The 19,407-nt window shown below is 31.9% G+C and overlaps 1 protein-coding gene across 1 annotated transcript; it reads left to right on the top strand.

Annotated features, from left to right (window-relative positions):
• Positions 1-5,826: 5,826 nt before the first annotated feature.
• On the top strand, positions 5,827-18,391 carry LOC124360218 (aquaporin AQPcic-like). The gene is made up of 6 exons (XM_046813636.1): positions 5,827-5,962; positions 11,241-11,434; positions 12,689-12,832; positions 13,649-13,870; positions 14,051-14,134; positions 16,661-18,391. The coding sequence occupies exons 1-6, from the start codon at positions 5,944-5,946 to the stop codon at positions 16,757-16,759; spliced, it is 762 nt and encodes a 253-aa protein (XP_046669592.1). The 5' UTR covers positions 5,827-5,943; the 3' UTR covers positions 16,760-18,391.
• The last annotated feature ends 1,016 nt before the right edge of the window (positions 18,392-19,407 follow it).

Genomic DNA, 19,407 nt, shown 5'->3' with positions numbered 1-19,407 from the left:
TTACTGTTTTTTTATTTGTTCCTTTTTATACACAGTTATAAATCCTCCTATTTCATCTATACCAAAGTGTCTAGTTGAACAATGCCGAATTACGTATTTGCGTGACGAATTTAGTGAGCCATCCCGTATTTTGGGAAAGGATATTATTAGCTTGAATATTATTTGGTGTAGATTTTGAATACTTTTTATGCATATTTTATATAGTCAAGGTAATTAAACCTCACATACTATTTACTTAGGTGATGTAGTCCTCGACATACTTCATAATATTTACGAAAGAAATAAGTATATGGCAACATTTAAATTTTTACGAGCGAATAAATCTTTATTTATCAAACATGATAAAGATTTATAAATTTTTCATAATGGAGCATGAGCATGGAATGAGATCACGATTAAATAATGGTTAGATGGAGATATACATTGTTCCAATAGCTTCCAACATTTAATATAGAAATAGAACATTAATTTCTGCATTAAATTTATGTATATACATAAATTATGATAGAATAATAATACAAGTTCTTGGTTCAGCAATAATTTGCATTACGTATAACTTTAGTATTATGAAATATGTGGTAAAAACAACAAAAAAGAGTCAAATTGTATCCTAACCTGGGATTCTTACTTTTGTTTAAAGACTGTTTGGAATTAAGAGTTTTTACACCTTTAATCCCTTAAAATTGTGATTCCTCACTTAGATTTTTAATCCATTTTAAATTATTTTACACAACACACTAGGAGATACAAAACTTTTTTATTTTTACAAAAACCTGTACTTGGGCTAGTAATACTATATCTCAACACAAATAAATATTTAGTTTACTGTAGACAACTGAGATTTCAGAATTTAAATAAAATTTCTGATTATTCTAATCGTTCTTCAAAAACAACAACATTTATTGGTTTTACAAATTGTGGTTCAAATTTACACTTGCAGTAGTAGTAAAAATTTAAGAAAATAAAAATGTATATTATTATCTTGTTTATTAAAATATATATTGTAGGAGTTGTCACATTTCGTCAATGTTCCGTTGATACTTATTTATGATAGTAAAATAAATCTGGGTTTAAAAATAGAAGATTTAAAAATAAGTATAGTAGTGTAAACTAACAATGTTTAAATTTCGCTTAGTAACATATTTAATTATGACAAATATGCAATATTTGATATTTCTGGCATAATTGGGAGAGGTAAATAGAGTTTCATTAATTTATTATTCTTAATAACCTGCGAAATTGTTAAATGAATTTGGTTTTACTACATACACATTCTACTAAACCCGATAAGAAGTTTTGATTATTTATATTTAAATTTATTTTCCAGCACCCTTATGGTGCAGTAGCTCTTGAAGGTGAAATTATGATAGTGTTAAGAATAAAAATAGAACCTTTGTGTCTCAAAGTTTCCGAAGTAAAAAATCTTTAATTTTTAAAATTTTGGTTTGGTTTAGTGACTAAAACTTGTGATTATGAAACTATATGTGGGGGCTTATTTCTATATAAAAATAATTAAAAACCAATTCCTCAAAACACATTATGAACTGATGGGGCACATTGTGCACAAGAAGGCATTTTCAATTGAATCAACGTGTTTTTGGGCGATAGAGAACTTAAAGGTTTTAAAAGAATTGTCTTAGTAATTCAGTATTAGTGTGTATACAAGAGTGAAGAGAGATCAGTTTATGTGTGAAATGTATAGATTCTCAATTTTCTTTTGCTTGATGGAAGTCACTAAGAAATAACAATAAAAGTTATATTTCAGTAGGGCGAGGTGGCTTCGCTGGTCTTCGGATTCTAGTCTAGTCTCTTGGAGTTATTTGTGTGAAATTCTTTACAAAAAGAGTGCTGTATGCATTACTATCGCAAACGACTAGATACGTTTTATTGTTCTCTTAGGAGAAGTAGCTGAAAAATTGCACTTTGTTCTAAAAGGACCTTTACGCTGCTTACGGAGTGACATTGTATAATGGTTGGGTAAGGTTGGTGGTAGAGGCCACCTCCTGTCAAGATCCACGAGGAAGGATTTTTCTGAGTCGTGTCTCCATGGAAGAAGACGCCAGATGTAGCAGCTTCTCCAGCCAAAGTATGCAGGGGGTGGCACACCCTTATGTCCACGCTAGTAACAGACCTTAACACTTAGGGAGCCGTTACTACTCAACGGTCAACTCCCGCAGCACACTAAACCTATCGACCTACACTTCCAACCCAATATCTGGAGATTTGCTGTTAGTGATGTGCCGCTCCTGGGCATCCATGAGGTTGCCCAGATGTAAGTGACACTCCAGTTTTGCTGTACCCAGTGTAGGTTCAACTGAAAGGTATAACACAGAGGTGAACCCTCCTAGGGAGCCAGATAAGTTACTAAAGAGTTTTATAGAATCTTTTAGAAACATTAGGGCATAGTGATAAAATGAGATAGAAATTAAATCAAACTTGAAGAATAATAGTATTTCGGGCAATAGCCTTATTTAATGTTTTCAATAAACATTAAATCACAAAAAATACTTGCTCCGCCAGGACTCGAATCCGGGTCTCTCACTTGTCGGGTGAATGTGCTACCATTACACCACAGAGCCCTTACTTTTTAAGATTCAATTATATTGTATTTGGCCGTACTTGTCACATATGCGTTTTAAAAACTAAACTAACATATGATCGGAAGACCAAATACCTGTCAAACGACTTTTGTTTACATTAATTATATTTGTAGCAATGGCAATAGCCTTATTTAATTTTTTTCAATAAACATTGAATCGGTTTAATCAAATACAATATAATTGAATCTTAAAAAATAAGGGCTCTGTGGTGTAATGGTACCACATTCACCCGGCAAGTGAGAGATCCGGGTTCGAGTCCCGGCGGAGCAAGTATTTTTGTGATTCAATGTTTATTGAAAAAATTATATATATATATATATATATATATATATATATATATATATATATATATATATGTATATATATATATATTATAAATAGTATAATAAAACGCTGAGGTAGGTTACACCTGAAGAAGAGGGAGATTTCAATCCTGGAAACGTATTATACTTTGTGTAACGATGGCAAATAGCCTAAATCATACTATCTGTTCAAATCGTTTAGCATCAATAACAAACTTTAAACAAAGAAATAAAATTGTTGCCATGACTGTATATCGTACTGGCGTGACGATGTATATTGGAGAAGATATCACTGTTCATTCTGATAAATTCATAAAGAAATTGAATTAAATTTCCCTAAGGAAATCGTGTTATTTTAATTTATATTTAAGTTTTCTGTTTTTATTGTATCAGAAATTTCATAGTACAATTTCATTTCTTTGTATGGGAAATTCCTCTCATATTAGCTGGTTCTGTGTGTAATGTTTCCAATATTTTATAATGGTTTCGAATATATTTTTTGTTGTATAAAATATTTCCATGTTTGATTTGAGATACATTGAAAATTCTAATATTTATATTGATGGAGATATCACTATTTTATTATTTCTGAAAAGCTTTTGCATGAGTAATCTCTTGATTTTCCAAAACTAATTATATATTTCGATATTGGTATTTTAAATAATGGTTTTCTATGTGAATTTGATGCTCAATTTTACTGTAAGAAGTAAGCGAAAGTTTTAACCAGTTTGTAATTATGTATTAGGTTATTTCTTTACCTGAAGAAGAGATCAGATTGCAGATCTCGAAACATAGTGTTACTGATTTCTTGTTTCACTGAACGATGGCCAATGTCCGGTAAAATCCTGTTTCCTTCACAATCCTTCCATCGTCAAAAATAACCTTATAACAAAGAATGTATGTTAAGGCTCCTAAACAAGAAAATTAAAAAAGAACTTCCAAATCAAATAATTAAATTTCCAATCATAAAAATTTTAAAAAGTACCGTATAGTTTTATATCCAAAATTGTAAGATTCTTGGGTGTTTCAAGTTGGGTGCCAAGTTGGAATGGCGGTAGAAACTTGAAATTCTATATTCATATTTTTAATTTTCACCAAAAGGTAGGCAAAGTACCCATTTAATTGAGATAACAATTGTGGTTTGGTTAATGTGGACACTGCAGAATGGGTGTGCTATAGGAATTATCTGAACTAAAGTTGACATAGTGATTTTGAAGGTTGATTCAAGATCAATGCTTGATTTCAATAAAATATGACCAGAGGAGCGAAATCTTAGATGAAAGCTATGGTCTTACGAGTGCTGTGGTTCTCTCATCCAAGGCGTTTAGAGCCAAGGGGGCAACACCACACGATGGCATCAACAACGCTGTTCTGAAATTTATAACAATGATAAATAATTAAACAAATTACTTTGTTATTGCATAGATTTATTTTATGATTTATGATTTATTTTATTTCATAATATATTGTATGAAATTAATTATTCGATCATCATATTATTTAGCAGTGATTGGTTGAGCATGTTTCTTGTTTATGAGCAGAATTACGGTCTAGATGGGAGAGAGAAAATGGTAAGGACATTAAGGTGAGTCTTAGAAAAAAACAGCATACTTTCTTCTGGTATAATAAATGTGGCAAATAGAATTATGTTTAATGGAATTTATAAAAGATCATTTTAATTACATAAACATTCCGAATCACTCGGTATGCACATTCCAATGTTTAATTAAAATAGGAATTGAGAACAGAAGAGTCGCACAGGATGTTGCAGATTATTGGTGGATATCGAAATTAGTGCATTACTAAAAATAGTTGTCTGTTCGTTGTCACAGATATGACGAGATGATGTCACATTCCTCCAGTTATCTTTGTGTCGTCGTTAAGGATATGATGCTGCGATGACGGAGTCTTGTGTACCATTGGATTTAGATAACGATGATACGGACCACAACCCAACATTCCTTAACATCTACCTAATGACAACGATTGCGAACCTTAAATATTGAAAACATATTTTTATTTTTTCTATATATATCTACATTAATGATATGATAAAATACTATTTTTTTTAACCATGAAATCAAATAATTTCATCAAACACTGTGAAAATATTTTTAATTATGAAATAATCATTATTTCTAAAAAAATAATCATTATTTTTAATATATTAATTAGAAAATAGTTTAAAATATCGTACTTGACATTATTATCATCTTTGTAGAAAATGAGCTTCGAATTCATTGGTCAAGAATCAAACATTTTTTTCATCAGCTTATAATCCATTTGGTGGAATACTTGTATCTACGAGATATAAAAAATTCCCATTTTTTTCTCTTTTCTGTTTGGATTTTCTCGATGGTGGTTTATAGTACTTGATGGTTTATCGTTTTCTCTTTTCTGTTTGGATTTTCTCGATGGTGGTTTATAATACTTGATGGTTTATCGATACAATTTCACTCTGTTTAAAATGAGTCTTTCTGAATAAGTCTTTTTAGTAAGAGCTGAACTTGATCTTACATGTTAAGATTAAGATTAAGAGCTGACCATTTCTGTAATCTTACATCCTTATATGTAACATTACACAGATCTTTCCGATTCTATGAAGACCAGTTATTCGGAGAATTCACTAAATCAATGAGTACAATAGTTTAGATCTGTTATAACCTTCTGTGGCATATAATACACATTTAAGTGATGGAAGAGCATAGCTCCTATGTCAAAAGGTTACACATTTCCTAGCGAGATATCTTAAGATTCTGATCACGTCATCATTCGCCTTTTTTGGTAATGATTGATATCTTTTAATGCGGCGGATTGAGATAATAGTTTCATCAGCAAGATGTACAATTATACGTTATCACATCTCATAAAGACACATAATTATATCACACAATGTTGTGACACAAATAAACTCTTAGAGACGACACAAAGTGATCGGTTAGTTTTCGGGTCTTGTGTCTGCACTCGACTGTTTTTTTCGTTAGTGTGCAACAAGATCTGTTTATGTGTGAAGCATATTGACTTTAGAATATTTTTAGGACATGAAGAAAGAAGAAAAACGTAAGTAACGAATCACGAGTTTATGTTTAATGCTAAATTGAACAAACTTTGTATATATATATATAATTTTAATAAACATTGAATCACAAAAAGTACTTGCTCCGCCGGGACTCGAACCCGGATCACTCTCTTGCCGGGTGAATGTGCTACCATTACACCATAGAGCTCTTACATTTTACGATTCATTTATTTTGTATTTGGCCGTATCTGTCACGTATGCGTTTAAATAACCAAACTAACATATGAACAGAAGACCAAATATCTCTCAAACGAATTTTATTTACATTAATTAAATTTGTGTAAATGGCAATAGCCAAATGTAATTTACAGGGTGAATATAAAGTCAGGACCCCCCCCTCTACTTTTTTCTCTAGGTAATATAAGGAGATATCATTTGGGTAGTGGTGCAATATGGAAAGGAAGTTTCATTTTATGATATTGAAAATTTTTTTTGTCCCCCAAAAATGCGAAATTTTGGGGGCAACCCAAAAATTTCAAATGTAAACCCCTATCAAGTGACCCCTCATTTTAAAGAGCATGAAAAACTTAAATAGTAGTGAAAACCAGAGATTGCTATCTCTTTCCTAATCCGAAATAATAGCCAGTATTACCAAAACAATTTTAATAACTCACCACGTCACGAAGTCAAATCAAATGTTCAAACTGAAGCCCTCCTACTATTTGGCAGTGAGACAAGCGTAGGGTGAACGCCTCTCTGACGTTTATGAAAGTCTGAGGTGGTATTTGGTTGCAAGAATTAATAATCCTGTTTCTTAAATCTTCAATGTTTGCTACTGGTGTTTTGTAAATTGCGGATTTTATGTGACCCCATAGAAAAAAGTCCATGGGTGTAAGGTCCGGAGACCGTGCAGGCCATTCTATTACACCACGCCTACCAATCCACTGACCACGTAGCTGAGTTCCCAGGAAATGTCGTACAGCACGATGATAATGTGATGGGGCACCATCTTGCTGGAAATGAACGAGTTCTTCTTCAAATTCATGTTGATTCTCCCTAATAACAGTATTTATTACAGGAAAAATTGATTCTTGTAACATTTCCAAATACAGTTGACCATTGAGATTTCCATTAATAAAAAATGGTCCTATAATGTGATTCCCAAAAATCCCGGCCCAAACATTAACTTTTTCTGGGTACTGCGTGCGAGATTCACGGAAAACATGGGGATTTTCTGTGTCCCAGTACCTGCAGTTGTGTTTGTTCACATCTCCATTGACGAAAAAACTACATTCATCACAAAACACAACGTTTCGAACAAACAATGGATGAGCAGAAATGAGTGCTTCCATTTCTTCACAAAATTGTAGACGACGGTCTGGATCGTCTTCGTTTAACTCATGGATAAGCTTAGTTTTATAGGCGTGAAATTTATTTTTTTTCAGTAACTTTACCACAGACATTTGGGAAACATCACAAAGATTTGCTGCTAATCTGGTGGACTGCTGCGGATCTTCAACAAATTGTGCAACAATTTCGAACTGTTTGTCACCACCTAAAGGAGGCCGACCTGAGCGTGGGGCATCTTTGATGGAACCAAATTCTCGGAACTTATTTACTAAAGTTCTTAAGTATTTCCTTGTCACAGGTCTATCAGGATGTGCCAAATTAAACCGCCTTTCTGCCTCATGATAATTTTCATTCGAAGCCCCGAAAGTAAATATCATTTCTACTTTATCTTCGTGACTACGTGCCATTTTTACTCGTAATCAGTATTAGTTAGATAATATTATTTAAAACTCACAATGCGAAAGTGCATCTAAATAAATTATTGTAATAACACTAAAACACATATAACCTTCTCAAAATACTTCACGGAACAGTAACCACACAATACCACTGGATAATAATGTTCTACTAAGATAATAACTACTCGCTACCTTGGCTTGACAAGGTTCCAACTAATATTTTTATGAAAATTGAGTTTATTTTGCAATTATTCTATTTAAAACACTCTCTATCTAATGCACTAACTCTCATTGTCGTATGTTTCATAATAATAAAGATACGAAAGTGACAATGTTCCAGCTGCATGATCAGCTGTTGGTGTCAGCTCTACTGTCTATTATAAATAATAATGCATCAGCTGACTCATACTGCTTATTGTGTTCTGACGATTTATTTACATTGAGGTTATGTATACTGATGATAGTCCAGTTGATTTTGATGTGAATATTTCTTAATTTTTGAAATTAAAAAATGGCACAGAGTGATTTAGAAAGTAATTCATCCAGTGATTTATTTGGAGAAATAAAAAAAATATCATAAAGAAAGTATTACTTTCTGACTTAGAGAATGTCATTACATGTCCCAGAGCATCTATAAGTTCATTTTTCTATACAAGAAAGTTGAATGTGTACAATATGACAGCTTACAGTGTAACCAAGCAAGTATATTGTGCTATATGGAATGAGACAATGGCTGGAAGAAGTGGGAAAAACATTGCAAGCGCAAAAATATTCTTCTGGGAAAAGTTTTTGTGCACAATATATAAATAAATAAAAATAGTCTTAAATGGTTTCTGTTTACTTTACATCCTTCTGGAAATTCCTATCCCAAAAAGTTGAGAAATTATAGTTTGATAAGTTTTTAACTGCAAAATTGCATATCCAGAAATCAAGAAATTACTTAAATAATTTTATTTTACTAGTGGACAGGTGTAGCTATTGATTGACCTCAAGAACAAACCTACTGAAAATTACGCAATAATTACAATTAATGTACGTTTTGTACAATATCAAAACTTTGAACGAGATTTTCTCAAAATAAGCAAAAATGGACTAGTTTTTACTAACTGTATTTCGAACCGGGAAAGCCCAATCACTCATTGACAATAAACTCCTTATCAGTTTACTTTCTAGTATTGGATTCTTCATCCATTGCATGCCTCACTCATTGAGAACACAAACAACCAATAAAGCTGTTGGTTCCACGCAGATGGAAACTGTACCCAAACAAAATAAATTTAGGTGTAAAGACTTAATTACAATTTTTATTGGCTATGTTGTTGGAAAAGAGATAGCGATCTCTGGTTTTAACCACTTTTTAAGTTTTTTTCATGCTCTTTAAAATGAGGGGTCACTTGATAGGGGTTTACGTTTGAAATTTTTGGGTTGCCCCCAAAATTTCGCATTTTTGGGGGACCAAAAAAATTTTCAATGTCATAAAATGAAACTTCCTTTCCACATTGCACCACTACCCAAAGGATATCTCCTTATATTACCTATAGAAGAAAATAGAGGGGGGGTCCTGACTTTATATTCACCCTGTATATATATATATAAACGACTAATAACAAAAATGCAAAGTTTATATATATATATATATATATATATATATATATATACTACTAAACGATTTCGAGTATAAAGCCGTATTGAATCTCAAAATTATCTGGTATGAAAATCACATCAATATATTAATTAAAATTTGCAGTTAAGTTAGCTAGGGGCCACATTTTGTTTACTAAATTGTGTAAAGAAGCATTATTATATTCAGTAACGAAATTAACCAACATGATGCGATAAAAGTACTCAACAAAACTTTAAGTCGCTTTAAAATTACTTTTGGTACGAATGTAACATCTAAGTCAACATAACCTGGGCTTGACATTTTATATTATATAGTACGCAATACTTAAGTTTAATCCAAGTTAACTTAGTAGAAACTCATAGTTCATGTTTCCTTGTTGATGCAAAATGATGTGTGTAACATCGATGGATTGTATTGCTAATGCAATCGGAGTTTTGGTTGGGAAAATAATGTTATGTTTTAAATTCATAGCCTTTTAAGATAACTTTCCTGAAAACAGAACAGTTAAATAAAACATTATTTGATGTCATAATAGGAATGGTTAGGATAGGGGGTTTTAAGGACGGAAATATGTACAATTTTATAGTCAGGCCCACAATAAAAACGACTAATAATAAAAATGCAAAGTTTTTACAGAATAACTTATAAGTTAAGGAAGCGCCATAATTTGTAATTCATCTATGGAATAAGTAAATTACACATTTAAACATTAAATATAACGAAAGAAATTAACATATTTTTAGTATTTCTTTCGTCGAGAAAATTATATTAATTATAAATAAAAATAATGTCACTTTCTCTAGCCATCTTATTTACATAATATAAAAAGGTACATTTTTACTTTATCTTTCTTTGGGCCTAATTATAAGACATCCCAAGATGCATTCTTACTCCCTCTGGAATATTTAGAATAATGCAAAAGTGTTCTTTTATCACGTCTTCAGAAACGATATGTTAAAGAGCCATGACCTCAATTTTCTTGAAAATTAAAATAAATATTACAACTGAAAACTGTTCACAGAATTTTAAACGTAATGACATACGAGTATTTCTACTACTGATGGAAAGGTCAGTACATCTAATTAATCAAAGTTACTAAAGTTTAATAAATTAAAACAAAATAAATACTAAGCAATATTATTTATTAAGCTATTGTTCATTAACCAGACTTTCAATGTTTGTTAGTATTTGAGTTTACTGATTGCGCAGAATGCACAAGTACACTTCAGGAATCCAAGAAATGTTTATTAAACGATTTTTTTTAAACATATACCAATTATTAACGTTTTAAACATTGTGTACCGTTAAAATCTAGTCTTTATTGTATTTTCAATTTCATTAACACAGAAAATAGATGTTGTATGTGAACTTTGGGTTTATATCCGGTTCATTTTCTTCTTAGTGCAGCGTTTGGAATCTGACGCAGTTAGAGAATTGACTCAATCAGTAGCTGACAACCGGCATTGTAAGTAGGTATTGGCAGGAATGAGTGGGGTTTGAGAGCATACAATGTATTTTTGAATGGTGCTTCGATGTTGTGCGTTTGTAAAACATGTTAAACAACTAATTCTGATGATGCCATACATTATGTAATGTAAAGTAAAGTAATCTTATTTTGCCAGGCGAAGTAAGGGCTAAGAAGCTCTCTCTAACATGAAGACTAATGGCTTAAAGGTGACTTCCGACCCACCACCAATGACCGGACAGGCGAGCTGCTTGGAAGGACAGGATCGCTCAGCGGTCACCCATCCAAGCAGCAGCCACGCTCGATCTGCGATAACCGTTGTACCCGCTACACAACACTATTGGAAAATAACGTCTACGGCAATAAAATCTACGGTGACGAAGAAGCTCAAAATGAACTTTACACGTTTACACCGTTGCTATGTGTAGGAATTTGCTATGTACAAGATTATTTAAGAATCATTGTAATGTTTGAATGTTTAGGAACAACAGTAGCTTTCTGGGGGACTCACGAGGCTAAGGACACCCGCGAGCTATATCGGTGCCTGGCAGGCGAGGTCGTGGCCACAGCTATCCTGGTATGGCTGGCGACCACCAACTGTGCACAGTTCTCGGACAACACGGGCGTACTCAAGATCTCACTCACTGTCGGGACGACCATAGCTACAGTTGTTACGGTACTTTATTAGTAATAGATCTTAATGTAGACCAGTCAAGATTCTCTTGAGAGAAAAAAATTAAAAGCTTTCAGTGATGTAGGGCGATCTTCCCATGTACTCCAGCGTCAAATGAAAGTTATGCAAAATTATTTTGTTCCAAAGCAACTGGAAACTTATGGAGGCAGATACACTAAACGTAGACAAGTTGGGGTTTTTAAAATATGTCTTTCTTAGTATACTGTCTTTTCTGAAACCTTTCATGAAAATGTCTCAACTTTTAACACAGTTTCCGGAGCAATAGTAGGAGATATTTTAAATATTTTCACCAGTTCAAATGACTCGGCAGTCTTGAATCTTACACTTTCAGTGGCAAATAAAGCAATTATTTAACGTTCATGGTACAATCGCCATGTCTCAAAAATTTATAATTTCAATTTGTTGACACAACATGGCTTTAGTATTAGTAGCATTATCGAGAATTTGGGCAAAAAGGGTTTCTGAGAAAAATATTTTGAAATGTTTATCTAGGAAGCTATTAACACAATTTGATGTTTACAATGACGGAAGTAAAGCTAGCTCTACATTTCTAAAGCTTCCATATTTCCAGGAGAAAAGTGATGAAAAAATTAGATGATTTAAGAGTACTCTATAGAACTAAAAAAGTGAATTAAACAAGTTTAGAATATAGAAGAGCTAGAAGAAAGTTAAAAGTTAAAAACAAAGAGATAAGGAAGAAGATAGTTACGTTATTGATTGTTTCTTAGTTGTAGATTGAAAATGTTAACTAAACATTTCCAAAACCTGTGTTTTTTACCGTTTCCTTCAAAACTCAAAAACTATGTAATGCTGCTGCTACCAAGTTTTTATTGATAAATAAATCTAAAATTTTATCTGCTATTGAGTGAACTAAGTTACAAGATTTTCATTTCATATACAATTTAAAACACTACAACAAATATTATATTTTAAGTAATTAAACAATTATTTACAATAAGAAAGAATTGAGCATAGTCTATATTGTTCTGTAAGTAATCTGAATCAAAAAGCAATTTAGATCATTTAGCAAAATATATTATGATGAAAAAGATATTAAATTATAATTTTCAAAGTTGGTAAAACTCTTTCCAAATTTTATTACAGATAACGAGGACAAGGTTGCTAGTTTTATAGGAATCAGACACAATTTGAAGTTACTATAGAGGACCTATTTTTCTATAAAACTATTATGTGTAACTTCTATATTGGATTTTATATATTTTTGTGGATTCTTAGATCTTTGCGCCGGTGAGTGGAAGTCATGTCAACCCTGCGATCACTCTTGGGTTTCTCATCGTAGGTCGTATCTCTGCTCTCAAAGCCCTTCTATACTTCCCCGCCCAGATCCTGGGTGTTATAATAGGAACGCTAATATACGAGGTAATTTATTTTTAATTTATAGGTATTACTATCTTAATTGGCTGATCGACATGTCACTCCATGGGATTTAGTTGAGCCTTAAGTAATATTTTTTACCCTTTTTTAGGGGTAACCACAATGGAAATGAGAAAATGCAGAATAAATAAATTTTAAACAAACGAAGAACAATCATATAAGATATTGACATGTGCATCATATTAATGCTCGTAGCTTATTCATAGAGTAAAAGAAACAATATAATCGAGTGGAAAATCAATATTAAAATTTGATGACAACATTTTATGTCAGCGCGTTGTAATAACCTCCCTAACCCACCAGAGTTTTTATTATTAAAACACAGGAAACAATATAACTCAATAAATAAATAAGATAATGTATCATGTGGCAAGACATTTTGAGAAAAAAGTCAATCCCTAGACTTTAATTTTGTGTAAAAATTAATTTCTACGTAGATAGAATGAGTTATGTGAATGTCCAACCTTGGAATTTAGCTGAGCGTCATTGAAGCCTATCACTCAGTAGCTTGACACAAAATCTCCTTTTAGAGCCGTAAGATGTCTATCTAAAAGTCCGCAGTATATCTTGAGAATGAAATGAGTTATAGACTTGCAACCTCAGCAACCTGAATTACAGCGGTCTTCTTATAGAACCTTCGCGAAGCCTGGTACGTGAAACGTGGTGTGGTGTGCACCTACTTTGCATGTAGCTCAGAACACCAAAGGAACATTTGTGGTCAAAATGACAGAATTAGAATTCAGGATATTAGCTCCCCTAATCCAATAGTTGTAATGAATTGACCTTTTATTATTTTTGCAGGTTTCAACACCTGATAATGTCCAAGGGGACAATCTCTGTTCCAATGGCATCAACGAGGCTGCTGGAGTCACTGTAGAAGAGGCTTTAATGGTGGAAGTGGTGCTAACTTTTATCCTGATGTATCTGATTTTAACCATAAGCGACAAAAACGTACACCCTCACCCTGGTAGCTTAGGGATCACCGTTTGCGGATTGTATGCTACATCTGCTTTTCTTATGGGGGTTAGTATGAACAAATTTTTGTTTACTTGTTGAGTATGAATGTGGAAAAGATCATGAAACCAAAACCAATGTTTTTTTACACATATAATACAATATCTTTACAAATACAAGTTTGCAGACAAAGGTAATTACTATAACAATATAACATTGTAATGTGACTCATTTGCTATGCATGTTTAGCTCAGATACAGTGGTGTGGCCCTCAACCCTGCCCGGTCCATAGGTTTAGCTATTCTGGAACACATAGTGTGGGACTCCATTTGGGTAAGTTGGCTAACTAGTTATGTAATATTATAGGTATCTTACAATTGTAAATATTAATATGTAACGTGGTAAGTAAAAGTTACCTTCGTAATCAAGTTTAGAAATTTTATTTACACAAATACTTGAAGTATTATTTAGAAATAAAAAATGAAATCCGACATTAAATATAAATGTATATTTAATCCCTAGAATAATTCCATATAGAGTGTAATTCCATACAAAATGCTATGAGGCTATTTATTATTAAAGTTTCCATAATTTTTTTAATCTCAAATATTCATAATGATATTATAATTGCATAGTTAAAACTTGAATGAAGTAAAGAAGTAGAGCAAGCACTGGTAGAACAAACCCCATACTCTACTTGTATTCAAGAAATACTCTCGGTCTAGTACCCCACACGTTATTTGCACTCTATAGTCACAAAAACTGATTTTCTTGATATCGATAGAGCAACTTTTCCTAAGCAAGAAATCGATGATGAAGGTTAAAAATGGGAGGCATATAAAAGGGTTAAAAATCTGAAATTGTAATTTTGTTTTCAGATTATATTTTTGTAGCTCGACACACTTAAAACCGGTTTTTAGAAACACAAATCAATAAAGGAAAGATTTATTTCAAACAGCACCAATAATAAAAATAAAAATGTCAATTTACTAAAAAATTGGAAATTGACTAATCACGTAATCAGTAATGTGGTCTGTTTTTATAAAATACAATTAAAAAAGGAATATTATTTTGAGCCCAACACCACCAAAATAAAGTTTTGTATTTTGTACTATACAGTTACAAATTAAAAAACAAAACTATGGGCTTTACAATGTTTTTGCAAAAAATAATTCATTATTATTTTATCATATTGCTTCAGCAGACAATGTTTAAAACGTTCCAAAATTCATTTAATCTTTTCTTATGCTTTACATTATATGGCAACTAATTGAATTTTTTAGGTGCAAGAGTACCTATAATGGATTTATTAACTTTAAGTGCTCTAACATTACCCGCTGAACAGCTCAATTAAAGACAAAACATGTTGGAAAGGCTAATAATAGTTATATCATCGTGAGAAAACTGGACAAAGAGACTGAAAGTCGACACTATATATGGTCAGCTGATGATGATTTAACATGACGTATTTACGTGGCTGACGGGTAGTTTTAAGTGTGTCACGCTAAAAAAAATCTTGATTTGAAGTAAAAAACTACAGTTTAATATTTTTAACCCTTTTGATACTTTCCATTTATGACTCCATTCAAAACTAGCACGGTTGCCGATAATTTTTTGCTTACGGGAAATTCTTGAATGGATTTACAGAAAAACCAGGTTGTGTGATATACAGGACAAATTGGCTCTCGATTTCTCACTTATCATTGTTGCAACATTTCTGCAAATTGGGAAAGCGATTGTTTTGACTGTGCCTAGATTTAATGTCTGGCTTGAGTAATTGAACATAATCAAACTTTAAGAGCATTATAAAAGTTTTAACTCATAATTCCAATTCATTAGACTGTAGCCTAAACCTTTAAAATGGTTTTATGCATTTGTAATTTTACGTAATATTACGTAAGATACATAATGTAGTTTCATATAATATTACACTTTCTCGTACAAATTGTATTACAATTAAATACAGCCTGTAAATTAATTTTTTGTAAACAAAGAAAAATATTTAAAACCATTAATAGACACACTTGAATATAACTATATATATATATATATATATATATATATATATATATATATATATATATAGTTTTTAATTCTGAGATTATATACACTTTTTGTATCCTTTTTGATAACGACAATAACAGTCGAAATATTAAAGGGTTTATGTGAAGTCTTTTTCTTTTATTCTTTATATATATGTACACACACACACACACACACACACACACACACACACACACACACACACACACACACACACACCACACACACACACACACACACACACACACACACACACACACACACACACACACACACACACACACACACACACACACACACACACACACACACACACACACACACACACACACACACACACACACACACACACACACACACACACACACACACACACACACACACACACACACACACACACACACACACACACACAAAACAAATTAGTTTAGAAGATTGCTATACCATCAAAGATATATATATATATATATATATATATATATATATATATATATATATATATATATACGTACGTATATAAGATTCCTGAAAATTAAATGAAAACCTTAATAGACTGAAATTGAAAAATAGTTAAACTGGACACCAATTGGTACTTTCATATTAGTTGTAAATATTTATACAGTATAGGTTATATTCATCTGCAGAGGTTTTACCTATATACATGAACATCCATAAATGTTTTGAACATCATGCTGTAGTTCTTTTTCTTAAATTGTTAGAAGAGAATAACCTGTTTCTGTTGACACACACACACACACACTTAGTCTATGGTATTATATATGATTTAATTTCCTAACTTGACACTCCTGTTTGCAGGTGTACTGGGTAGGTCCGATGCTAGGAGCAGCACTTGCAGGAATTATCTACAGAAACTGGTTTGACGTCGCATTCCAGCAAGACTTAGCAACGCCTTAATAATATTTCTGCAACTGCATACTTCGCCGATTTTATTTGTATACACAATGAACCTTACGTTCCGCCACCAGGAGCTCAGAATTACTAGATAATAATATAGATAATGAGTTTGGAGTAAATGTACATATAACAGTTTTTGTCCTTACACAAATGACGTCCCTTCACACATTAAATCTCATTAAATAGTAGTAAAATGAAGCAATACAAGAATGAAACTTATTAAGCATCAGCCATGAATTAAAAATTGACTACTCGGCTGAAAATGACAAGTTATTTATCTCGTAAGATGATAGCGATATACGGGTGTTCATAAAGTCCACACCGGCTTAATATTTTATGAAAAAACCACAGATAAAGCAATAAAACTTGCTACACGATTAATATACTTTTTGAGGTAACAACCAGTTTTCTCTCAAATCATAAGAACGATCCCCAAGAAGTCAGAAGATTCGTAAATGTGAGCATAGGTCAAGAAGTACATAATATTATGAGGGTCTATCAAGAAAATATAACAATGCCACAAATCCTACCTCAAAAGGTTCAACCTTTAAAAAATAGCACTGGTTTACGTAAAAAAGTTGCGATGATGCAACTTTCTACGTCCCCTGTATTAGAAAGTTTAATACTCATTGCTAGGCTAAAATTAGGAACGTTATGCTTCGTAAACGCATACTGGACCTCAGAAACAATTGTTTATTGTAGTTAGTGGATCTTCTCATCCAATGGAGGATGGTCCACAAAGAGTTCTACAAACGTATTGAACGTAAGCATACGTCAAGGCACAATCACAGGCCAGGTACATAACTTTAAAAGGTTTATCTAGCAGAGATGAATACAACAGGCAGCACTTAAAAAGTGCGTAAGCGTAGTACGAAATAAGAGCATTACATCTGGAGCGTATCAGGACTTAGAACTTGGACTTTTAAGTTGTATGTATTTTATGTTTGTATAAAAACAAAACAAATATTTTATAAAGATTATTTTTAAAGCATTCTTGAGAGTTTCAAGCAAACTGTAAAATACGTTTCTCAACATACATTTTGTTTTGAAACTATTAGTGCACTAAAAGCTGTTGTTATACTTCAAGGCTGCTTTAACCTACACTCACTCCCACAGCTGATATCCGTAATTCTTATCACCCGTGAGCTGAGTTATCAACTGGAACAATCACGTTTTGAAGTGAATGTAAAGTTTAGCTCCAGTTTACCTTGCTCTTCGTGCAGCGTCTGGAATCTTGGCTTGACTCCTGGAATCTGGAGCGTTGCTAGTCTGAAGAAATCCAAAAAGTCAGCGAAGAAAAATCTCAAAATGAACTATTTACATCGTTTTGACTTAAAGTTAATCAAACATTTAGCTTCAGATTACAGAAGCTCTTTTATTAGTTCAAGAAGCACATTCCTTTTCGCATTTTCTGTTGCGCCGTTGTCTTTTAAACAAGTGTATCTCTCTTTGCCATTAGTATTATTTAGTACAAACAGTACACGTTCTGTTGATACAAAACTACACCAGTCATAAAGTAAAAAGTTGTAAGTAAAAACGTTTTTTTAAAGGCATATATTAGTGCATTGTCTCAGCGTTTTAGAGATTGTAAACAATACTTAATAATTTATGAGTTTAATAATTAATGATATTTAATAATTAGCCTTTTTAATAGTTAATACACATTGTTTCATATTTATAATTTATTTATATTCGACGAGTAGATCTATTTGCTAATGAATCTCGTATTTAAGTTATTTGCATAGTAATTTATATATAAGAAATTTAGTCGCTTTTAGATTTTCTATTAGTTTTAAAGTTCCCAAAGCATACTGACTTTGACGCCGGTGCTAACATTTCATTGTCAGAAGTGCAAGTAATGTTTGAAGTACAAATGTCTTTATTATGAAAATTATTCTCAATTTTATTTGTTTAGTTTCTTCAAAATATTCCTAAAGAGCATGTGACTGAAATTTAAATAAAAAACAAAACTGTACTTTTATTGAAGCTTACAAATATTGTCAATTACGTTCTTCTCGCTCTTAGGAAGAGTCTTGAAAATTGAATGTTTTTGTGAAATTTCATGCTTGTAGTATCAATTCTATGGAATATACAAGCACACAATGACTTAATCTAATGTTATTTAATTATATTTGACATAAAAGACATACATGACATACATGTAAATTAGTGTTTATCGATGAAAATGGTGTTTGATCTACCAATTTAAACTTGAAATATAATCAAGTATGTTTTTACAAATGTTTAATTTTTGATACATACTATAACGGAAACGTATTATAAAATAGCATTTTTAAATCACTCTTTTAGATTTTTAATTAAGAGTATTCTTTTAATATAAGATGAGTATCTTAATTTAAAAGAATCTTTAGTCTTTGACCAAAGGGCCTATTCGCTTGCCAGTAGTAGCCCGCCTAATAATAGAATATGGATTTTATCATGAAATTGACTGGTTTGAAATGAGAGGGATGTGCAGTTTTCCGTAGTAAAAATGTGCATTTATATATTTTCATTATGTGATTGTACAAAACAAAAACTATTAATTATCACGTATGTTTATTGTCTTGTAATATAAAATTTAACTTGGTATTAGTACCAGATACATTTAATATTTAAAATAAATAGTGATAGTTTAAATCAGCAAGGTA

This window comes from Homalodisca vitripennis, chromosome 4 (genome assembly GCF_021130785.1).
Source record: "Homalodisca vitripennis isolate AUS2020 chromosome 4, UT_GWSS_2.1, whole genome shotgun sequence".
Taxonomy (NCBI): domain Eukaryota; kingdom Metazoa; phylum Arthropoda; class Insecta; order Hemiptera; family Cicadellidae; genus Homalodisca; species Homalodisca vitripennis.
The sequence above is the reverse complement of the archived record's forward strand: the minus strand, read 5'-3'. Positions and strand labels throughout refer to the sequence as shown.